A 21,004-nucleotide genomic window follows, 5' to 3' on the forward strand; every position below is an offset into this window, starting at 1 on the left:
GACCTAAGTTACCACTCATTTACATTTGGATTATTATATATTATTTTATCATTTGTTAGATTTTTTATCCCACCAGTGCTCCCAAAGGAGCCTAGGATGACATGTTTTAAGCTTATATGCATAGAAGTCTATTTCATACATAGCATTTATATATCCTGGTGTATATAAGTAAGCTGTGGCTAGTACAGCGCAAGTAGGTATAAAATATTCTTGTCCCACTACACATTTAGAATGCACAAGTTTGCAAATATGCACACGAAGACCTAAAATATGCTTACTATGCCATTTTACAACAATTGAGATCAGGCCCTAAGTTATAATTGGGGTAATATGCAAGTCTTATAGGGTGAAAATTATTTGAAAATAGCATGCACATTATTTATTTATTTATTATTAGATTTATATCCCGCCCTTCCTCCCAGCAGGAGCCCAGGGCGGCAAACAAAGTGGGATACTGCAGAAGATAGGCTTTGGTCTGATCCAGCATGGATTTTTCTTATCCAACTAAATAATTCTGCCAGCACAAGCACTTTTGGCTGTGCAACAGAACTTCTTCTCCATGCTCACTCCCTAAATATGTTCCGCGGGTTCCCCCAAACCTCTAGAACAGATTTAGAGGGTTCACGGGGAGAGGAGAGGGAGAGGAAGTTCCATTATGCAGCCAAAAGTGTTTGCACTAGCAGACCTGTTTAGCTGCATACCATCCAACAATAAAGGTCATATATCAAAGGTCAAACATCTATCTTTCTGTAAAAAAAATCTACTATAGTAGAGTATACTGTTACTTGTAGAATTGCTTTTATCGGAATAGCACATGAGGGGGGTGATGTTCAGATCAACTTTTCACACATCAAAGCAGAACTTTTCTTTATAGTGCATGAACGGAGGCACTTAGGTATGTGATGGGACTTCATCAGTCCCATGAGTTCTTTAGAGCTCTTGAGAGGAACATAAGAACATAAGAAGAGCCTGCTGGATCAGGCCAGTGGCCCATCTAGTCCAGCATCCTGTTCTCACAGTGGCCAACCAGGTGCCTGGGCGAAGCCCGCAAGCAGGACCCGAGTGCAAGAACACTCTCCCCTCCTGAGGCTTCCGGCAACTGGTTTTCAGAAGCATGCTGCCTCTGACTAGGGTGGCAGAGCACAGCCATCATGGCTAGTAGCCATTGATAGCCCTGTCCTCCATGAATTTGTCTAATCTTCTTTTAAAGCCATCCAAGCTGGTGGCCATTACTGCATCTTGTGGGAGCAAATTCCATAGTTTAACTATGCGCTGAGTAAAGAAGTACTTCCTTTTGTCTGTCCTGAATCTTCCAACATTCAGCTTCTTTGAATGTCCACGAGTTCTAGTATTATGAGAGAGGGAGAAGAACTTTTCTCTATCCACTTTCTCAATGCCATGCATAATTTTATACACTTCTATCATGTCTCCTCTGACCCGCCTTTTCTCTAAACTAAAAAGCCCCAAATGCTGCAACCTTTCCTCGTAAGGGAGTCGCTCCATCCCCTTGATCATTCTGGTTGCCCTCTTCTGAACCTTTTCCAACTCTATAATATCCTTTTTGAGATGAGGCGACCAGAACTGTACACAGTATTCCAAATGCAGCCGCACCATAGATTTATACAACGGCATTATGATATCGGCTGTTTTATTTTCAATACCTTTCCTAATTATCCCTAGCATGGAATTTGTCTTTTTCACAGCTGCCGCAAACTGGGTCAACATTTTCATCTTGCTGTCCACTACAACCCCGAGGTCTCTCTCCTGGTCGGTCACCGCCAGTTCAGACCCCATGAGCGTATATGTGAAATTCAGATTTTTTGCTCCAATATGCATAACTTTACATTTGTTTATATTGAATTGCATTTGCCATTTTTCCGCCCATTCACTCAGTTTGGAGAGGTCTTTTTGGAGCTCTTCGCAATCCCTTTTTGTTTTAACAACCCTGAACAATTTAGTGTCGTCAGCAAACCTGGCCACTTCACTGCTCACTCCTAATTCTAGGTCATTAATGAACAAGTTGAAAAGTACAGGTCCCAATACCGATCCTTGAGGGACTCCACTTTCTACAGCCCTCCATTGGGAGAACTGTTCGTTTATCCCTACTCTCTGCTTTCTGCTTCTTAACCAATTCCTTATCCACAAGAGGACCTCTCCTCTTATTCCATGACTGCTAAGCTTCCTCAGAAGCCTTTGGTGAGGTCCCTTGTCAAATGCTTTTTGAAAGTCTAAGTACACTATGTCCACTGGATCACCTCTATCTATATGCTTGTTGACACTCTCAAAGAATTCTAATAGGTTACTGAGACAGAACTTTCCCTTGCAGAAGCCATGCTGGCTCTGCTTCAGCAAGGCTTGTTCTTCTATGTGCTTAGTTAATCTAGCTTTAATAATACTTTCTACCAGTTTTCCAGGGACAGAAGTTAAGCTAACTGGCCTGTAATTTCCGGGATCCCCTCTGGATCCCTTTTTGAAGATTGGCGTTACATTTGCCACTTTCCAGTCCTCAGGCACGGAGGAGGACCCGAGGGACAAGTTACATATTTTAGTTAGCAGATCAGCAATTTCACATTTGAGTTCTTTGAGAACTCTCGGGTGGATGCCATCCGGGCCCGGTGATTTGTCAGTTTTTATATTGTCCATTAAGCCTAGAACTTCCTCTCTCATTACCACTATTTGTCTCAGTTCCTCAGAATCCCTTCCTGCAAATGTTAGTTCAGGTTCAGGGATCTGCCCTGTGAAGACAGATGCAAAGAATTCATTTAGCTTCTCTGCAATCTCCTTATCGTTCTTTAGTACACCTTTGACTCCCTTATCATCCAAGGGTCCAATTGTCTCCCTAGATGGTCTCCTGCTTTGAATGTATTTATAGAATTTTTTGTTGTTGGTTTTTATGTTCTTAGCAATGTGCTCCTCAAATTCTTTTTTAGCATCCCTTATTGTCTTCTTGCATTTCTTTTGCCAGAGTTTGTGTTCTTTTTTATTTTCTTCATTCGGACAAGACTTCCATTTTCTGAAGGAAGACTTTTTGCCTCTAAGAGCTTCCTTGACTTTGCTCGTTAACCATGCTGGCATCTTCTTGGCCCTATGTAATTAATAAACAAAATAAATATAAGAGGAGTTAAAAGGGACCTTTTCCTGCTTACACAGAGGCCCTCTTCGTATTTGTAACTAGGAAAAGATTGGGAATTGACCTTAAGTTTTATCAATCAGAGCCAGGATTTTAGAAAGCGGGAGGGGGTCTGCAAGTTGAAAGAGAACCCATGTTCAAATAAATGCAGAACCCTCAGGCTCAATTATTTACTTTTCTCTGTTGTGATGAGGGGAAAAGAAGTGTTGGAAGGAGTATGTGGACCAAAATCCTGTTCTTGATGTCTCTCCCCAGATACAATCTCAGGCAGAAAATATTGTCTAAACATGGCCATCATGAAAATGTTCTGTCATAACCGTTGACAATCCTCGAATACAATAATGATACCAGCATCTTTATCTGTTTGGCCAGATCAACGAAACAGATGAGTAAATGTGCACAGTATTGGATTTTATTAACACTCTGGTTGCAATTTGCACCGTATTTTCTTACCTTGTTTCTATAATCAAGGGATTTTTTTAAAAAAAGTCAATAAAATGCATATCGCTACATTCTCTGTTAGTCTTTTAACACGTTAGATGCTCTCTACTTGAACATACCTTGGTATTGAGCTTCGCTAGCTGCTTTTCGTCAAGATCAAATTGGCGGTATACCCTTTTCTTGTACCGAAACTGAAAAGGCAACAGTATTCAAAGTTACTTTTCATTTTAGTAACAGTCTAGAAAAAATTAGTTATGGTGACTACTATTAAAAACAGATAAATCGTAACGTGCTTGGAAGGTCAGTTTCCATAACAATTAAAATATTAGGACAATCAACAGAATGTTTATGGGTTAATTCAGACATCACATGAAACTATAGTTTGTGCTTATTGTTCTTATAAACCATGATTTAAGTTTTCATGCTTACAGGTAAACCATAGTTTAGAACTGTTGGCCTGCTTTCATTCTCCACCCTCAATTCCCGTCTTTATGTGCAGCAGTCTCTAGAGGCAGCACAAAAGTAATAACCATAGTCTGCAAAAACCATAGTTTAGAAACCCAATTCAAACCATAGTTTCCAATTCTGTTTTGCTAGCTGATCAGAAATCATTATTTGTCAATTCATTTGTTGTTATGTGCCTTCAAGTCAATTTTGACTTATGGTGACCCTACGAATCAGCGACCTCCAAGAGCATCTGTTACAAACCACCGTTCAGATCTTGTAAGTTCAGGTCTGTGGCTTCCTTTATGGAATCAATCTGTCTCTTGTTTGGCCTTCCTCTTTTCCTATTCCCTTCTGTTTTTCCAGCATTATTGTCTTTTCTAGTGAATCGAGCGAGGGAGCCCGCTCCACAAGCTAGAGGGAGCCCCAGCTGACGAAGCGTCAAGGCCCCAGCTGACAAAGCGTCAAGGCGAGTTAAGCAGCAGAGCGAGTTCGGCAGCAGGGCGAGGAGGCCAGGGCCCCCCACTCTGCCCGTCTGTTCCCTGACCTCAACTAAACCGCAGTCTCCAACCCATTGATGTAATAAACCTTAAACAAAACTATGCAGGTAAGAAGCCAGCAGGGGTGTGGGGGCTTTCCAGTGTTTTGCACCGCCTGCAGCATGTACGACTATCTGCCTGTTGGACAGAAGTCGTGGGTGTGCTCTCGGTGCAATGAGCTCCTGGCTCTCCGGGAATGACTTCATTTCCTTGAGGCCAAGGTGGCGGACCTGGAAAAGCTGAGAGGCAGAGAGGTGTGTGGAGGAGGCCTTCAGGGACGTTATAGCTGTGTCCCACCCAACGATGATAGCTCTCCTGCTATCATGGACAACGATGGTCTCGGGGAAGGAGAGCATCCAGCTGAGGAAGAGGGAAACGATCCCTTAGAAGGGACCCATTCCTTGGGGGATGAGCAGCTATCCTCTCGTGCCGAGGATATATCTCCAGGGGGTGGAGGGATCCTTGTAGTGGGTGATTCGATCATTAGGAACATAGACAGTGGGGTGTGTGATGGGCGTGTAGACCGCAAGGTGTTTTGCCTGCCTGGTGCGAAGGTTGCGGATATTGCCCGTCGTATAGATAGTTTGGTAGACAGTGCTGGGAAGGAGTCAGTGGTCGTGGTGCACGTTGGCACCAACGACATGGGGAAATGCAGCCGTGAGGTCCTGGAAGCAAAATATAGGTTGCTAGGTAGGATGCTGAAAGCCAGGACCTCTAAGGTGGCTTTCTCTGAAATGCTACCAGTTCCACGCGCAGGACCAGCCAGACAGGCCCAGCTTCGCAGTCTCAATGCGTGGATGAGACGATGGTGTCGGGTGGAAGGGTTCGGATTTGTTAGGCACTGGGGAACATTTTGGGACAAGCCGAGCCTGTACAAAAGGGATGGGCTCCACTTGAACCAGAATGGAACCAGACTGCTGGCACTTAACATTAAAAAGGTAGCAGAGCAGCTTTTAAACTGACTGAGGGGGGAAACCCAACAGGAGCTGAGAAAGGTCCGGTTCGGAATAAACCTCCCCCCTGGGATAAAAACCAAAGAAATGATGAAATTTTAAAAGGGGTAGGCCTAGAAGTAGGCATTGTGAGAGCAGGGGCACAGGATATAAATTCAGAAGAGCAAAATTACCACAGGCCTAACCACAAGTGCCAAAGACACTTGAAGAGAGACACTGCTTACAAGTGCCTGTACGCTAATGCTAGGAGCCTCCGAACCAAGATGGGAGAACTGGAGTGCTTGGTCTTAGAGGAGAGCATTGATATAGTGAGCATAACGCAGACCTGGTGGAATGGAGAAAACCAGTGGGATACAGTTATCCCTGGATATAAACTATATCGGAAGGACAGGGAAGGACGTATTGGTAGCGGAGTCGCTCTATACGTGAAAGAAGGCATTGAATCCAGCAAGCTCAAAACCCCAAAAGAGGCAGACTCCTCCACAGAATCGTTGTGGGTGGTGATACCGTGCCCCAGGAGGGACTTAATACTGGGAACGATCTATCGTCCCCCTGATCAAAATGCTCAGGGAGACCTTGAGATGAGATATGAAATTGAGGAAGCATCCAAACTAGGAAATGTGGTAGTAATGGGTGACTTCAACTACCCGGACATAGACTGGCTGCATATGTGTTCCAGTCATGACAAAGAAACAAAGTTTCTAGATATTCTAAATGACTATTCCCTAGATCAGTTGGTCATGGAACTGACTAGAGGGACGGCAACCCTGGACTTAATCCTCAGTGGGGACCGGGACCTGGTGCGAGATGTAAGTGTTGTTGAACCGATTGGGAGCAGTGACCACAGTGCTATTAAATTAAACATACATGTAACTGGCCAATTGCCAAGAAAATCCAACACGGTCACATTTGACATCAAAAGAGGAAACTTCACAAAAATGAGGGGATTGGTAAAAAGAAAGCTGAAAAACAAAGTCCAGAGGGTCACATCACTCGAAAATGCTTGGAAGTTGTTTAAAAACACTATATTAGAAGCTCAACTGGAGAGCATACCGCAGATCAGAAAAGGTACCGCCAGGGCCAAGAAGATGCCAGCATGGTTAACGAGCAAAGTCAAGGAAGCTCTTAGAGGCAAAAAGTCTTCCTTCAGAAAATGGAAGTCTTGTCCGAATGAAGAAAATAAAAAAGAACACAAACTCTGGCAAAAGAAATGCAAGAAGACAATAAGGGATGCTAAAAAAGAATTTGAGGAGCACATTGCTAAGAACATAAAAACCAACAACAAAAAATTCTACAAATACATTCAAAGCAGGAGACCATCTGGGGAGACGATTGGACCCTTGGATGATAAGGGAGTCAAAGGTGTACTAAAGAATGATAAGGAGATTGCAGAGAAGCTAAATGAATTCTTTGCATCTGTCTGCACAGTGGAAGATATAGGGCAGATCCCTGAACCTGAACTAACATTTGCAGGAAGGGATACTGAGGAACTGAGACAAATAGTGGTAACGAGAGAGGAAGTTCTAGGCTTAATGGACAATATAAAAACTGACAAATCACCGGGCCCGGATGGCATCCACCCGAGAGTTCTCAAAGAACTCAAAGGTGAAATTGCTGATCTGCTAACTAAAATATGTAACTTGTCCCTCGGGTCCTCCTCCGTGCCTGAGGACTGGAAAGTGGCAAATGTAACGCCAATCTTCAAAAAGGGATCCAGAGGGGATCCCGGAAATTACAGGCCAGTTAGCTTAACTTCTGTCCCTGGAAAACTGGTAGAAAGTATTATTAAAGCTAGATTAACTAAGCAAATAGAAGAACAAGCCTTGCTTAAGCAGAGCCAGCATGGCTTCTGCAAGGGAAAGTCCTGTCTCAGTAACCTATTAGAATTCTTTGAGAGTGTCAACAAGCATATAGATAGAGGTGATCCAGTGGACATAGTGTACTTAGACTTTCAAAAAGCATTTGACAAGGGACCTCACCAAAGGCTTCTGAGGAAGCTTAGCAGTCATGGAATAAGAGGAGAGGTCCTCTTGTGGATAAGGAATTGGTTAAGAAGCAGAAAGCAGAGAGTAGGAATAAACGGACTGTTCTCCCAATGGAGGGCTGTAGAAAGTGGAGTCCCTCAAGGATCGGTATTGGGACCTGTACTTTTCAACTTGTTCATTAATGACCTAGAATTAGGAGTGAGCAGTGAAGTGGCCAGGTTTGCTGACGACACTAAATTGTTCAGGGTTGTAAAAACAAAAAGGGATTGCAAAGAGCTCCAAAAAGACCTCTCCAAACTGAGTGAATGGGCAGAAAAATGGCAAATGCAATTCAATGTAAACAAGTGTAAAATTATGCATATTGGAGCAAAAAATCTGAATTTCACATATACGCTCATGGGGTCTGAACTGGCGGTGACCGACCAGGAGAGAGACCTCGGGTTGTAGTGGACAGCATGATGAAAATGTCGACCCAGTGTGCGGCAGCTGTGAAAAAGGCAGATTCCATGCTAGCAATAATTAGGAAAGGTATTGAAAATAAAACAGCCGATATCATAATGCCATTGTATAAATCTATGGTGCGGCCGCATTTGGAATACTGTGTACAGTTCTGGTCGCCTCATCTCAAAAAGGATATTATAGAGTTGGAAAAGGTTCAGAAGAGGGCAACCAGAATGATCAAGGGGATGGAGCGACTCCCTTACGAGGAAAGGTTGCAGCATTTGGGGCTTTTTAGTTTAGAGAAAAGGCGGGTCAGAGGAGACATGATAGAAGTGTATAAAATTATGCATGGCATTGAGAAAGTGGATAGAGAAAAGTTCTTCTCCCTCTCTCATAATACTAGAACTCGTGGACATTCAAAGAAGCTGAATGTTGGAAGATTCAGGACAGACAAAAGGAAGTACTTCTTTACTCAGCGCATAGTTAAACTATGGAATTTGCTCCCACAAGATGCAGTAATGGCCACCAGCTTGGATGGCTTTAAAAGAAGATTAGACAAATTCATGGAGGACAGGGCTATCAATGGCTACTAGCCATGATGGCTGTGCTCTGCCATCCTAGTCAGAGGCAGCATGCTTCTGAAAACCAGTTGCCGGAAGCCTCAGGAGAGGAGAGTGTTCTTGCACCTGGTTGGCCACTGTGAGAACAGGATGCTGGACTAGATGGGCCACTGGCCTGATCCAGCAGGCTCTTCTTATGTTCTTATGTTCTTAAGTATGATAACCTCAGTTTCATCATTTTGGCTTCTAGTGACAGTTCTGGTTTAATTTGATTAACACTCAATTATTTCTTTTTTTCATGGTCCATGGTATCTGCAAAGCTCTCCTCCAACAACACACACCCAATTATTTCTTTTTTTCATGGTCCATGGTATCTGCAAAGCTCTCCTCCAACAACACATTTCAAATGAGTTGATATTTCTTATTCGCTTTTTTCACTGTCCAACTTTCACATCCATAAATAGAGATCAGGAATACCATGGTCTGAATGATCCTGACTTTGGTGTTCAGTGATACATCTTTGCATTTGAGGACCTTTTCTAGTTCTCTCATAGCTGCCTTCCCCAGTCCTAGCCTTCTTCTAATTTCTTGACCAATGTCTCCATTTTGGTTAAGGACTATGCCTAGGCACTGATAATCCTTGACAAGTTACATAAATCTTCTGTTGTCATTACTTTAGTCTTCTTGACGTTCAGCTGTTGTCAATTCATACATCACACTAAACCACATCTAAGCTTCCTTAATCATGGTTTGACATTAACTGAACTTACAAGCATCTAGTATCATGGGTCCATGTGTTTCCAATAAAAATAAGACTTTAAAAAACCCAACTATAGTTGATTGTTCCCTATATTGTATTTTTATCACTGATGTGTTTTCTGCCCTGGGCTCCTTTGGGAAGAAGGGTGAGATATAAATTTAATTAATTAAATATATAAATAAATAAAAATATGCTTTATTGGATATCTTACAGAGAAAATATTTAGACCTCCATATGCTATGGAGTTCTTCATGAGGAAATCTTATGCATAAAGAAAAACACTGTGAAGTTTCAAAGTTTGGGTATATTCCCCAAGTAGAAACATAGGGCAGCACTGTAGAAGCATAGAAAAATTGGTATCAGATTAGCTTAGTTCTTTCTCAGCTCTGACCACAGGCTGTATGAGCACATTAGACTAGGGATGAATGGATTAATCTGTTTCAGGTCTATATTACTTTTGCATGTGTTCATAATTTGTTCACTCTCAATTCTGCTTTTTTAAGAAAAGGTTCTGCACAAAAATACCCATTTAAATATCCACTGAACTTTTTTGACAAAATAGATTTTTTCCCCTAAAATACACATTTAAAAAAACACTTATTGATACACTGAACTGAAAATAGCATTGCAAAATTCAGTGCAAAATACTACCTTTCGATCCATACATTAGTTCAGGAGATATACATCTAGTTCAGTGTGGATCAGAATTCTCCAAAAAAATCTTAAGCATCACTACCCTAGCCACAAAGAAACAGGTGCTCCTGCCAAATTAGAAGCTCCTAGATGGCTGCATTCTGGTCCACTAGTAAAAATTAAATTGTCTGTGATCTCCAGAATAAATCAGTATTCCTGTCCATAAGAGAACACAGTCAACTCTTTCAGCACTGTTTTATAACAATAAGGAGTTGCACATTTTTTGTCATCCTATATTCAGAGATTAGAAAAGAAATACTTTTTAAATGCACCTGCACTAGTTCCCTGAAGCGTGGCACGTCAACTACAATAATTATATCTCAAATTTGAAAGTGGTGCCATTCTACATTCTTGTACCATTGTTTTAAAAATAAACTTTTTTTTTTACAGAATTCTTCATTGAAATTCTAGAGCAGTTGTTGTTCGTGCTCTCAACATGCTAAACTAATAATTATACACTGGAGTCCAAGACAAAAATAGACTTCTATTTACTAGATGAAATTCAAAAACTACTATGTATTGATGAAGAAAAGGAAGGTGGTTCAACATATTGATGAGCAAAATCCTCATCCTTTCAAAATCACTTACTTGAATTCTAGGAGGAGGGAAATGACCATGAGGATTGCCAAATTTTCCTTTTTAAAATAGTACTGCTGTCCCATTCCCTTTTTTCTCCCAATTTCTTCCCCCTTTGGGGAGAAGATTCAATCTAGGAATTCTGTCCTTGTCCCCTAACAAATTAACTCTGTGACAGGTCTCCCAAGAAGCAACACTGCCACAAGGCTAACAATTTCCTGGGCACAAGGAAGCAGCAATATGTTTAAACAGCAAAAAGGAATGAGGTGAATATGTTTGTTTGCCCAAATGGGGAAAGGGGTAGAGAGGTAATGGAAGTGATTGGGAACATGGTAGCAATTCAAAGAGATCAAAGCACTATAGGGTAAAAGCGTTGACCAGATACAATTAAAGGCACATTTTTTGTTATTCTTCCTTCCCACAGCAGCCCCCCATTTTCCCTCCAAAAAAATTGCTCAGAAAGCTGGAAGACCCTCTGGAGCAAACATGAGAGCACAAGGGGTTGTAGTGGGAGGAGAAATAGTAAAAAATTGACTCCTTTTCCTTTCTACTGATGGAAGTTTTCTATAAGCAAAGAATTCGACCCAATTAGCCTACTAGAGGCTCCTTAGATGTGTGGAGCATCCAAAGAGCATATATCATTCTTGTGCATGCAAAAGCTTCCCAGTAACATTAGCGAAATTTTCTAATGAACCATAGATTCTAATCTATGTGCCCTCTGATGCACTTGAGCTTTTGTACATGCAGGCTTCCCAGTAGGTTTACAGCTGAAGGCACTTGCATATTCACATTACATGCAGTACTCGCACAATACTGAAGTCAATGGGAAAGTTGCTGTATGCATAAGAACCAGGGCTAAGCATGGTCAACTATTGCTGACATCTATCTGTACGTTGGGATGGGTGGATCTCTTTTTTTAAAAAAAACCAACACTGAGAGCACTAAGATCTACAGGGAGCAACTCAGTGAGCAAGGAGGAATCCATCATGTTACATCATCCCCATGCTTCCAATGGAACATCAGGATAATTGGGAAGATATTAAAATGGCTCCACCAAGGCTTACTAGAGCCACCCAAAGTTCCTTCATTGCTGCCAAAATTGCTGCTCGACTCTGCCTGGTAAAATCATGAGGGTTGTGGGTAAATCTGATGGAGGATCCTTCAAGCATCCTGGCCCCAAGCAATTTAGGCCCTTGAAAATGATGGAAGAAAAATGGATTTTTTCTATATTCACACATATAGGCATGAAAAGCAGGCCCGTGTGTAGGAAAAGCAGGAAATGGTCAAGTTCACCTTGCTGTGAATTCTCGAGCTCTTTCTGTGTCAAGATTGGCCAGTGTGTAACTGACATATCATTAATTTGGGTATTGTTTTAAGCAATGGGCAACTTTGGGCTTTGACATGCATTCTTGAGATGGCTCCGTGTGCCGGTTTTTACTGTTGATAAGTGGAATGCAGCCTCGCAAGTGGGTACTTTTATTCTTGTCAGGCCTCCTCTAGGCTGAAACACAGGCCAGTGTGTTTTCCATGTAATCCTTTCTTTTTTATAATAGAAGATACAAGAAAATAACCTTTTCTCTATAGCAGTGTAGTTATAAGTAGAATTTCATACAGAAACTTCCAGTCACTCTAAGGGAACCAAACTTGGCCTTGCATCATGGTATCACTTAAAAGAACATGTTGTAATGTCCTAACATGTTCCCGGCCAGCTTGGCTGATCAGGAACCATGATGGAATGGAATGTATGGTACACAGAAGAATAGTGGTAACCCAGGTCAAATAGACAGTAGATAGATTAGAGATATTAGTCAAAAAGAGACAAGAAGACAATGGGATGGGAAGTATTTGCAAAATTATGGATATACACCTATTCATTTTAATAAAAGTTATCTGGTTGGTTGGAAATATTGCAAGAGGGAAGAACTGTGATGTTATGTGGGAAGGAACCTATGGGATTGGTTAACTACTGTCACATGCTGTAACTGTACTGTATAAAAAGAGATTGCACACAGTGCCTCAGTGCAGTCCTCTCCAGATTTTTCTGGAGAACTGACCCCGCATATGCTTTGTAAAGAATAAAGGCCTACCTTTTTGCTCCAAGCCTGTCTCTTAGAATTATTTTTTTAAAGACCCCCAGCAAAAGATCCCATAGGAGGAGAAAAAATTCTCCATCACATTGACATGGAAGAGGCCCAACTGTGAGGGACCAACCAAGAGCACTTTATCAAGGATCCCTGAAAACAGGAGACATATTTGACAGGATCTATGTAACAGCCCATATTAGCTCCATTATTCTCAAATATAGTTTTTGTCAGATCTTCACTCTCTCCATTGCCCTAGTTCCAGCTCAAAAAGCCTCACAAGAACTTGTAAGTGCCGGGATGTGAGCCTGCTATCTATATTTTATACAATTATCATGAATATTGCTGGTATCCAAACGTTAAATAAATGATTATTCATCAAACTACCTCTAAGGATGTAACACCCTTATTTATAGGTTGTGGATATTCCATAAGAAGTCGCTCTTCATCCAAAAATTTCCCATCTTTCCCATTGTTTGCAGGTTGAAACAAGCCATAATTGAGAACATCTTTCAAACTTTGATTCAATGTGCAAAGAATTCGTTGTTTTGCTACCCATACTGAAGCTTCAGGATTAAATCTAATACATTTCTGTAAAACACAAAAAGAACAAAATTATAAGTCAATTAGTGCACACAAAACATAAAATAATTCACATAAATAATCAGAATTACTACATCAGATGAATACCTCTTTTAATTATTTAAAATAAATGCTATTGCTTTATATAAAGCAGATAATTTTGTTCATCTCCCAAAAGATAATAAAATATTTATTATCCTTTACATAAATATAACATATTTAAACTTTCCAATTTATTGTATATTACTGTAGATGACATTAAAGACAATATATAAACATTTACACTTATTTACTCAAACTAGACTAGATAGCTATTATTGTACAGTGAATACAATTATCTAGTTTGCACATAATACTGAGCCAAACCATAGCTTAGGGCAAACAAATAAATGTGCAGATTCCTGGACCGAGTATAACAGCTGAGAGCTCTTCTATCAGTTCTGCTGTAGTACCCACACCCAGACTCGTTATTTGGCTCATTCCATACAAGCCACAGGCTAAAATCAAGGTTTGTTTACTGCTCAAAGTTTACGTGGGGGAAACAAACAAGCCTGGGTCCAATTGTCACACTAAGCAAATCTATGGTATAGCCCCGGGTAGCACAGAAGGCCGTAATCTTTGGTCTGGAAACCTTGATGTTTGCTTGTTCAGGCTAAGCCATGGTTTCACTTAGCGTTACATGCAAACTGCACCAGTATGTAAGTTCAAATCCCCACTCAGTTCTTAAACTTATCAGGTGAACACTCACTACAACCTTTACACCACAGAGTTGTTGTGAGTATAAACAGGGGGACTGAGCAAGCATACCACCCTGAACTCCTTGGAGAAGGTGCAGGATAAAAATATCAATACTGCTATTTATGATCAGCAATATTTACAGGAATATATTAATCTATTAAATCTAATACAATAAAACTGAATTAATTTTGATAAACAGATCTTAACAGTCCTAGATCCTCACAATATTTAAAATGGTTTAAATCATGCTACGTAAAGATACCATTACTGAATGGTAGCTGAGGAAAATGGAGGCTTGTACTCATTGCTGAAAGCTGCCAAGCAGCAAGCCTAATAAGTAAGGCTGCGATCCAATACATCCTTACCTGAGAGTAAGTCCCATTGAACCCAATGGAGCTTACTTCTGAGTAGACATGTATTGGATTGCAGCCTAAAGGTTACACCACCTCCTATAGTTCAGTATATCTACATACAGCCCTCCTTGTTCTCTGCTGCTACTCAGCTGTGGTCTCCTACTACCAAAGCGTGTGCACCCATACAGGCTGCAACTGATTTCAGCTGACATTGCCAGATACATTCATGGCATTTATGAGCTGCGTTGTTTATATTATGTTTACAGATCGTGGTGCATTTGGTACTATAAATGCTTAAAGATTTCTATTTAGGGGATAGCAGACAGCGCTTTAAGCTCTGATAATTACTTTTCAAACCAAAACTGAAGAAATACTGGTAATGACCTAGCAAGAAAATATACAGCTGAGCAGATGCTACAATAATATTGCACATAAAACTTTTACAATATTGAACAGCCCTTATTAAGCTCCACGCAGACAGTCCATTTAATGTAGTGATTATACAGCCACAAGAGTGGCTGTATAACTCTAGTCAGCATGGATTTTTCGCATTCCACAATGTTAAATTGAAGATACCCCCCATGCCATTCTGATCCTTCCCATATGCTCATTTCAAAACAAAACCTTACAAAACTTATAGTCCTGAACTCAGAAACGCTTGCTTAACAACCCTCTAAATTTTCATGGTGATACACAAAACAATCAGGGTGAATTGAGAGTTCAAAGTGTAAAAAGAGAGAGAGAAACCTTTGGACTTTTTTCTGTCAGAGTTCTCATAATTTGTTAAAATTAATTAAAAATCAGCCATGTTCACAGAGTACCTGTAATCCTAACTTGCCCCATACTGACCTTCATCTTCTGCAGTTTAAAAGTTTAAAAAATGCCTGGCTGATTTTTAATTAATTGAAGAAATTTTGGCTTGAACTGAAAGATAATGTCAGGCACGCTCAGTAAGAGCCAAATGTCAGTGTTCTAAAAGCCAGACTAACAGCTGCAGGGCTTGGCTAATCAGGGGGCCACACCCACACCAGACTTTGATTTCACTTGACACAGTCATGGCTTCCCCTAGAGAATCCTGGGAAGTGTAATTTCTGAATGATGCTGAGAGGAGGCTCCTATTCCCCTGACAGAGCTCCAGTGGCCAGAGTGGTTTAACAGTCAGCTGCTCTGACTGAAGCTCTGTGAGGGGAACAGGGCATCTCCTAGCAACTCTCAGCACCCTTCACTACTTACACTTCCCAGGATTCTTTAGGAAAAGCCATGACTGCCTAAAGTGAAATAATAGTCTGGTGTGGATGTGGCCAGGGACAACTTTGGTTTAAATTTGGGTGGGAGGCTACATGTGCCTGCTGTAGAATAGAAACCCTGAGAATGATACTGTTCACAATGTTTTCCTTTTGAAAAGGAAAGGAGCTTCCCTTCTGCCCACTGCTCACCCACCCAATCTCCTCCAATCCCCTCCCTGCCCTCCTACCCCCCCGCCCCTGCTCCAGGCCAGTTTCACCTATCCTAAGCATGACTACACAGAAGTAAATCCCCCTGAACTCAAAAAGCATGCAAACAATCAAATCTGCCCTCCTATCCCCTCCCTCTCGCCCATTCCATCTCCCTTCCTTCACCCCTCCCTTCCCCTCCCCATCCCCTTCCAATCACCTCCTCTCCCCTCCTCCTCCTCCTTCCCCTCCCCTCTAGCCTTCCCCCTCCCCCTCAGTCAGTTTTACCTATCCTAGGACTACGACCTGGGAGGCCAGGGTTCAAATCCCCACACAGCCATGAAGTTCACTGGGTGACCTTGGGCCAGTCTGCCTCTCAGCCTCAGAGGAAGGCAATGGTAAACCACCTCTGAATATTGCTTACCATGAAAACCCTATTCATAGAGTTGCCATAAGTTGGAATCGACTTGAATCAATGAAGGCAGTCCATTTCATTTTCAAGCATAATTGCACGAGAGTAAATCCCATTGAACTCACTAAGTATACAAATGATCAAACCTGCCCTGCCCTCCTCCCATCACCTCCCTTTTGCCCCTTCCCTCCCCCTTTTTTCACCCCTCCCCCCTCCCCTTCCAATCCCCTCCTTCCCCCTCCCACTCCTTCTGCCCCCCTCCTCCTTCCCCATAGTCAGTTTTACCTATCCTAGCCGTGATTGCAAAGGAGTAAATCCCACTGAACTCAATAAGCATGCAAATTATCAGACCTGCCTTTCCCCTCCTTCCCCTCTCCTTTCCCTTCCTCCTCTCCTCCCCTCTTCCTTCTTCCTCCTCCCCTGCCCACTCCAGGCCTCCCTCCCCATGGTCAGTTTTACCTACCCTAAGCATGACTGCACAGGAGTAAATCCCACTGTTCTCAATAAACATGCAAATGATCAAACCTACCCTTTTCTTCCCCCTCCTGCCTGCTCCCCTCCCCCTCCTCCCCTCCCCATCCCCTGTGGTCAGTTTCACCTATCCCAAGCATGATTGCAGGGGCGTTAATCCCACTGAACTCAATAAGCAGGCAAATAATCAATCCATTCTCAGCAAACTTGCACAGGATCCCATTTCTTATCTCACAGAGTAAAAAGCAGGGAAATTCACTAAAAGGCAAAAAACCTTGCTGTTTAAGAATGTACCTATAGTTAACAGATATTTCTATCAAATTTTAAAAAGCAGGGAAATTGGGCAGCTATAGTGAATGCACCAGGGGAGCAGGAGACCTGACCTCCTCTCTGAGATATTGGACTGCCCTACAAATTTGTCAAAATGCAAACACAATGTGGGTTGGTCTTTCACAGGCAATTCCACTTGCTGTGTAGCTTGGAAAAATTTGGTATCATGTGCCTCTGAGCATATGGTGAGTGGTGGCAGCACCTGCAGTCAGCCCAAATAACAGAAACAAGACATGTGCTGTGCTGACCTTGTTTTAGCAGAGAGGAAGCAACTATATTAAAACAGTTGATAAGAGTTCAGATATTGTCAGGCCCAGGATGTGACTCAGGAACCAGACCAGCGGTTGTAGTTAATTCGTGTTTTATTAGGGTAATGTCCAAACAAAGACTGCGTTTTCTCATGAAGCAATACAGGGATACAGGTCCTGCGGCATTGGGAGAAAGTTGACAGAGCAAGGGACTTCTTCCCGCCTGTTCTTTAAGAAGGGGCCAAACGGGCGCGCAATCTTTCGCTCCTCCTTAACTGCCCCTCAGGTACTGCCCGCCTTCCCCCCCTTCTCTCCTGTCTTTTCAGCTGTCTGCGTGTGCGCGGTGAGGGGGAAAGCATCACCCCCTCCTCTTCTGAAGTTTCCGATTCCAGGATGGGGGATAGGGGAGGGGCTGATGGTAAACTGCCTCCCCGCTTTTCGGCTGTGAGCAGCCCTCCCTCTTCCCCCTCTTGCTCTGAGCCTGAAAGAGGGGGAGGCGTGAGAATGTCCAGGGAGGGCTCAGGCTCCCCGTTGCTAAGCGACCTTATCACTGGCAGTTCCTCTGTTTCGTCTTCGCTCCAAAGGGGGGAAGTTCCTCCCCCTTCCCTCTGCCATCCATCCGAATACTCTTCTCCCAACTCTCCGGGATCCAGCTCCCCGGGATTGGGACCCCAGCTCTGCCTTCCGACACCATCCCCCCTCCCAGGCTGTGCCCCCCTCCCCTTGTCTGGCTTCGGACGGTGGGGAAAACGTTGATGGAAAAGTTTTACCAATTCTGGAGCATGCACATCAGCTGCATCTTCCCATGATCTGTCAGCCACCCCATAGCCTTTCCAGTGAATCAAGTACTGCAGCTTGTGGCGTCTGATCCTGGAATCTAAGATCTCCTCAACTTCAAACTCAAGCTGCTCATTTACCAGGAGTGGAGCTCCGGGAGGTTCCTCCGGCCGTAACTCACTGGGAGGGGCGGCTTTCGTTAAGAGGGATCGATGGAACACAGGATGTATTTTAAACGTGTCAGGCAGCTTCAGTCGGTACGCCACGGGATTGATTTGAGTTTCTATTTCGAAAGGACCCACCCTCTTGTCTTGTAATTTTCTACATTTGCCCAGTATCTGGAGGAAGCGGGTGGACAGCCATACCTGGTCTCCCGGTTGAAGGGGGGGGCCCTCCTTCCTGTGCAGGTCAGCAACTCGCTTGTACTCCGTTTTGGCTTCGTTTAACTGCTGTTTCAGTGTGTGTTGCGCCGCTTGCAATTCCTTAAGGAAGTTCTCAGCTGCCGGTACCAGCATTCCTTCTGAGCTGCTTGGAAAGACTTTAGGATGTAATCCATAATTAGCGAAGAACGGGGTTTGTTGAGTGCTGGAGTGCAGAGAATTGTTGTAGGCGAACTCTGCAAAATGCAAATATGATACCCAGTCAGTCTGTTGATAGGACACATAACTTCGTAAATATCTTTCCAAAACGGCGTTCAAGCGTTCCGTCTGCCCATCTGTCTGGGGGTGATGGGCGGAGGAGAGTTTTAATTCCGTCTGCAACTGTTTCCACATTGCTCTCCAAAATTTGGCTGTGAACTGAGTTCCTCGGTCTGAGACTACGTTGTTTGGCAATCCATGCAGCCGGCAGACTTCTTTTATGAATAACTTGGCCGTTTCTTTAGCCTCTAAGGCCCCTGCACAAGGAAGAAAGTGTGCCATTTTGGTAAGTAGATCCACCACTACTAAGATGGCTGTCATTCCTTGGGACTTGGGTAGATCAGTTATAAAATCCATGGAGAGGTCCTTCCAGGGTTCGTGTGGGACAGGCAACGGTTGTAACAGTCCTGCTGGTGTCCCTGTTTGTGTTTTTGTCCGCAGACAGACAGAGCAGGACTTTACATAACTCTCAATATCCCGACGCATTTTAGGCCACCAGAAGTCCTTGGCCACGTTCTGAATGGTCTTGTAAATCCCAAAATGTCCCGCTGTGATGGAATCATGACACTGGCGTAGGATTCTGAGCCTTAATTCCCCTTCTGGCACATATCTGGCGGTTTTGAACCATAACAGTCCATTTCTCCAGTGAAAGGTTACTTCTGAGTCTTGACCTTGTCCCGTCTCCTGCTGATATTTTAGCATGTCTGCATCTTCTTGTTGTGCCTTTTTGAGTTCCTCTTCCCATGAAGGCTGGCATACTCCCAACGTTAATTTCTCTGGCAGGATTACGCACTGAGGCTGGTCCTCGGATTCACTTTCTTTGTATTGTGGCTGTCTGGATAAGGCATCCGCTCTCTGGTTTTTGGCTTGGGCATGGTAAGTAATCTGGAAGTTAAACCTAGTGAAGAACTGGGACCATCTTATCTGTCTCTGGTTCAGCTTTCTGGCTGTTTGGAGGCTTTCAAGATTCTTGTGGTCGGAGCGCACTTCAATTTGATGAGGGGCCCCCTCTAGGTATTGTCTCCAGTTTTCAAAAGAGTCCTTGATGGCCAGCAGCTCCTTCTCCCAAACTGTGTAGTTCTTCTCTGCAGGCTTTAACTTCCGAGAGAAGTACACACAGGGGTGCAGCTCCTTCCCTTCTTGGTCTAATTGTAGCAGGACCCCCCCCCGATGGCAAAATCTGAAGCATCTGCTTCCACTACGAAAGGGCGGTTCGGATCAGCAAAGCGCAGAATGGGCTCAGTAGCAAACCTTCTCTTCAGCTCCTCAAAGGCCTCAGTGGCGTTCTCTGTCCATTGAAACTTCTTCTTCCCCCTTAAACAGTCAGTTAGAGGAGCTGTTAATTTGGAAAACCCTGGAATGAACTTTCTGTAATAATTGGCAAACCCCAAAAACCGTTGTACATCCTTTTTGGTGACAGGTTGGCCCCAGTCCAATATGCAGCTTACTTTCCCTGGGTCCATCTCCACGCCTTCTGCTGAGATTCGATATCCAAGGAAGTCTAGAGACTTGAGGTCAAATCCACATTTCTCTAATTTAGCATACAGGTGATTTTCTCTCAGTCTCTTCAACGCCGTCTTCACATGCTGGTCGTGGTCTTCCTGGTTCTTTGAGAACACCAGGATATCATCTAAGTAACAGATTACATACGTGTCCAACAAGTGTCTAAACATGTCGTTCATGAATTTTTGAAAAATTTCTGGACTTCCACAAAGCCCGAACGGCATGACCAGGTATTCATACTGTCCGTAAGCGGTCAAGAACCCTGTTTTCCATTCATCTCCCTCCTTCATTCTGATCAGATTGTACGCTCCTCTCAAATCCAACTTCATGAAGATATCTGCAGAGCGCAGTCGGTCCAGCAACTCTGAGATCAGGGGCAGCGGGTAGCTGTTGGGGATGGTGATCTGGTTCAATGCGCGATAGTCGTTACAGTGTCTGAGTTCCCCCCCCTTCTTTTTCACAAACAATAGTGGCGCTCCAGCAGGGGATTGTGAGGGGCGTATGAATCCTCGCCTCAGGTTTTTATCCAGGAATTCCTTCAGGGCCTCCCTCTCATTCTCTGTGAGAGAGTAGATTCTCCCTGATGGGATGCTGGCTCCTGGCACTAGATCAATCGCACAGTCGTAAGGGCGGTGGGAGGGTAAAGTCTCTGCCTCTTTTTCATCAAACACATCTTTGAATTCTTCATACTTTGGCGGCAGGGTCACTTGCTCGATCTCTTGCACTGCCCCCGCTAAGGTGTTCTTGATTCCTTCAGGTTGACAGTTCTCCTGGCAATACTGTGAGGTGAACCACACCACCGCCTCCTTCCAACTTATTGTGGGTTCATGCTTTGCTAGCCAGGGCATTCCCAGAATCACCTCAAAGTTTGAGAGATCTGACACATATAGCGAAATGAACTCTTCGTGCCCAGGGA

At 43.3% G+C, this 21,004-nt stretch overlaps 1 protein-coding gene and 1 long non-coding RNA gene across 8 annotated transcripts in view; one reads left to right on the forward strand and one right to left on the reverse strand.

The window, feature by feature from the left end:
• LOC133377192 (uncharacterized) overlaps nt 1-3,499 on the forward strand; it is a 45,032-nt gene extending 41,533 nt beyond the window's left edge. The window contains exon 3 of the long non-coding RNA XR_009760644.1: nt 3,386-3,499. This is a non-coding gene — a long non-coding RNA (uncharacterized LOC133377192). The remainder of the gene's footprint in view (nt 1-3,385) is intronic.
• SHANK2 (SH3 and multiple ankyrin repeat domains 2) overlaps nt 1-21,004 on the reverse strand; it is a 655,745-nt gene that overhangs the window by 559,468 nt on the left and 75,273 nt on the right. For all 7 annotated transcript variants that reach the window (XM_061610714.1, XM_061610713.1, XM_061610715.1 and 4 more), the window contains exons 3-4: nt 12,991-13,194; nt 3,691-3,762 (exon numbers count right to left, since the gene is read on the reverse strand). In XM_061610714.1, coding sequence (XP_061466698.1) covers nt 3,691-3,762; nt 12,991-13,194 — 276 coding nt within the window. The remainder of the gene's footprint in view (nt 1-3,690; nt 3,763-12,990; nt 13,195-21,004) is intronic.

The sequence above is a fragment of the Rhineura floridana genome, chromosome 2 (genome assembly GCF_030035675.1).
Source record: "Rhineura floridana isolate rRhiFlo1 chromosome 2, rRhiFlo1.hap2, whole genome shotgun sequence".
NCBI lineage: Eukaryota > Metazoa > Chordata > Lepidosauria > Squamata > Rhineuridae > Rhineura > Rhineura floridana.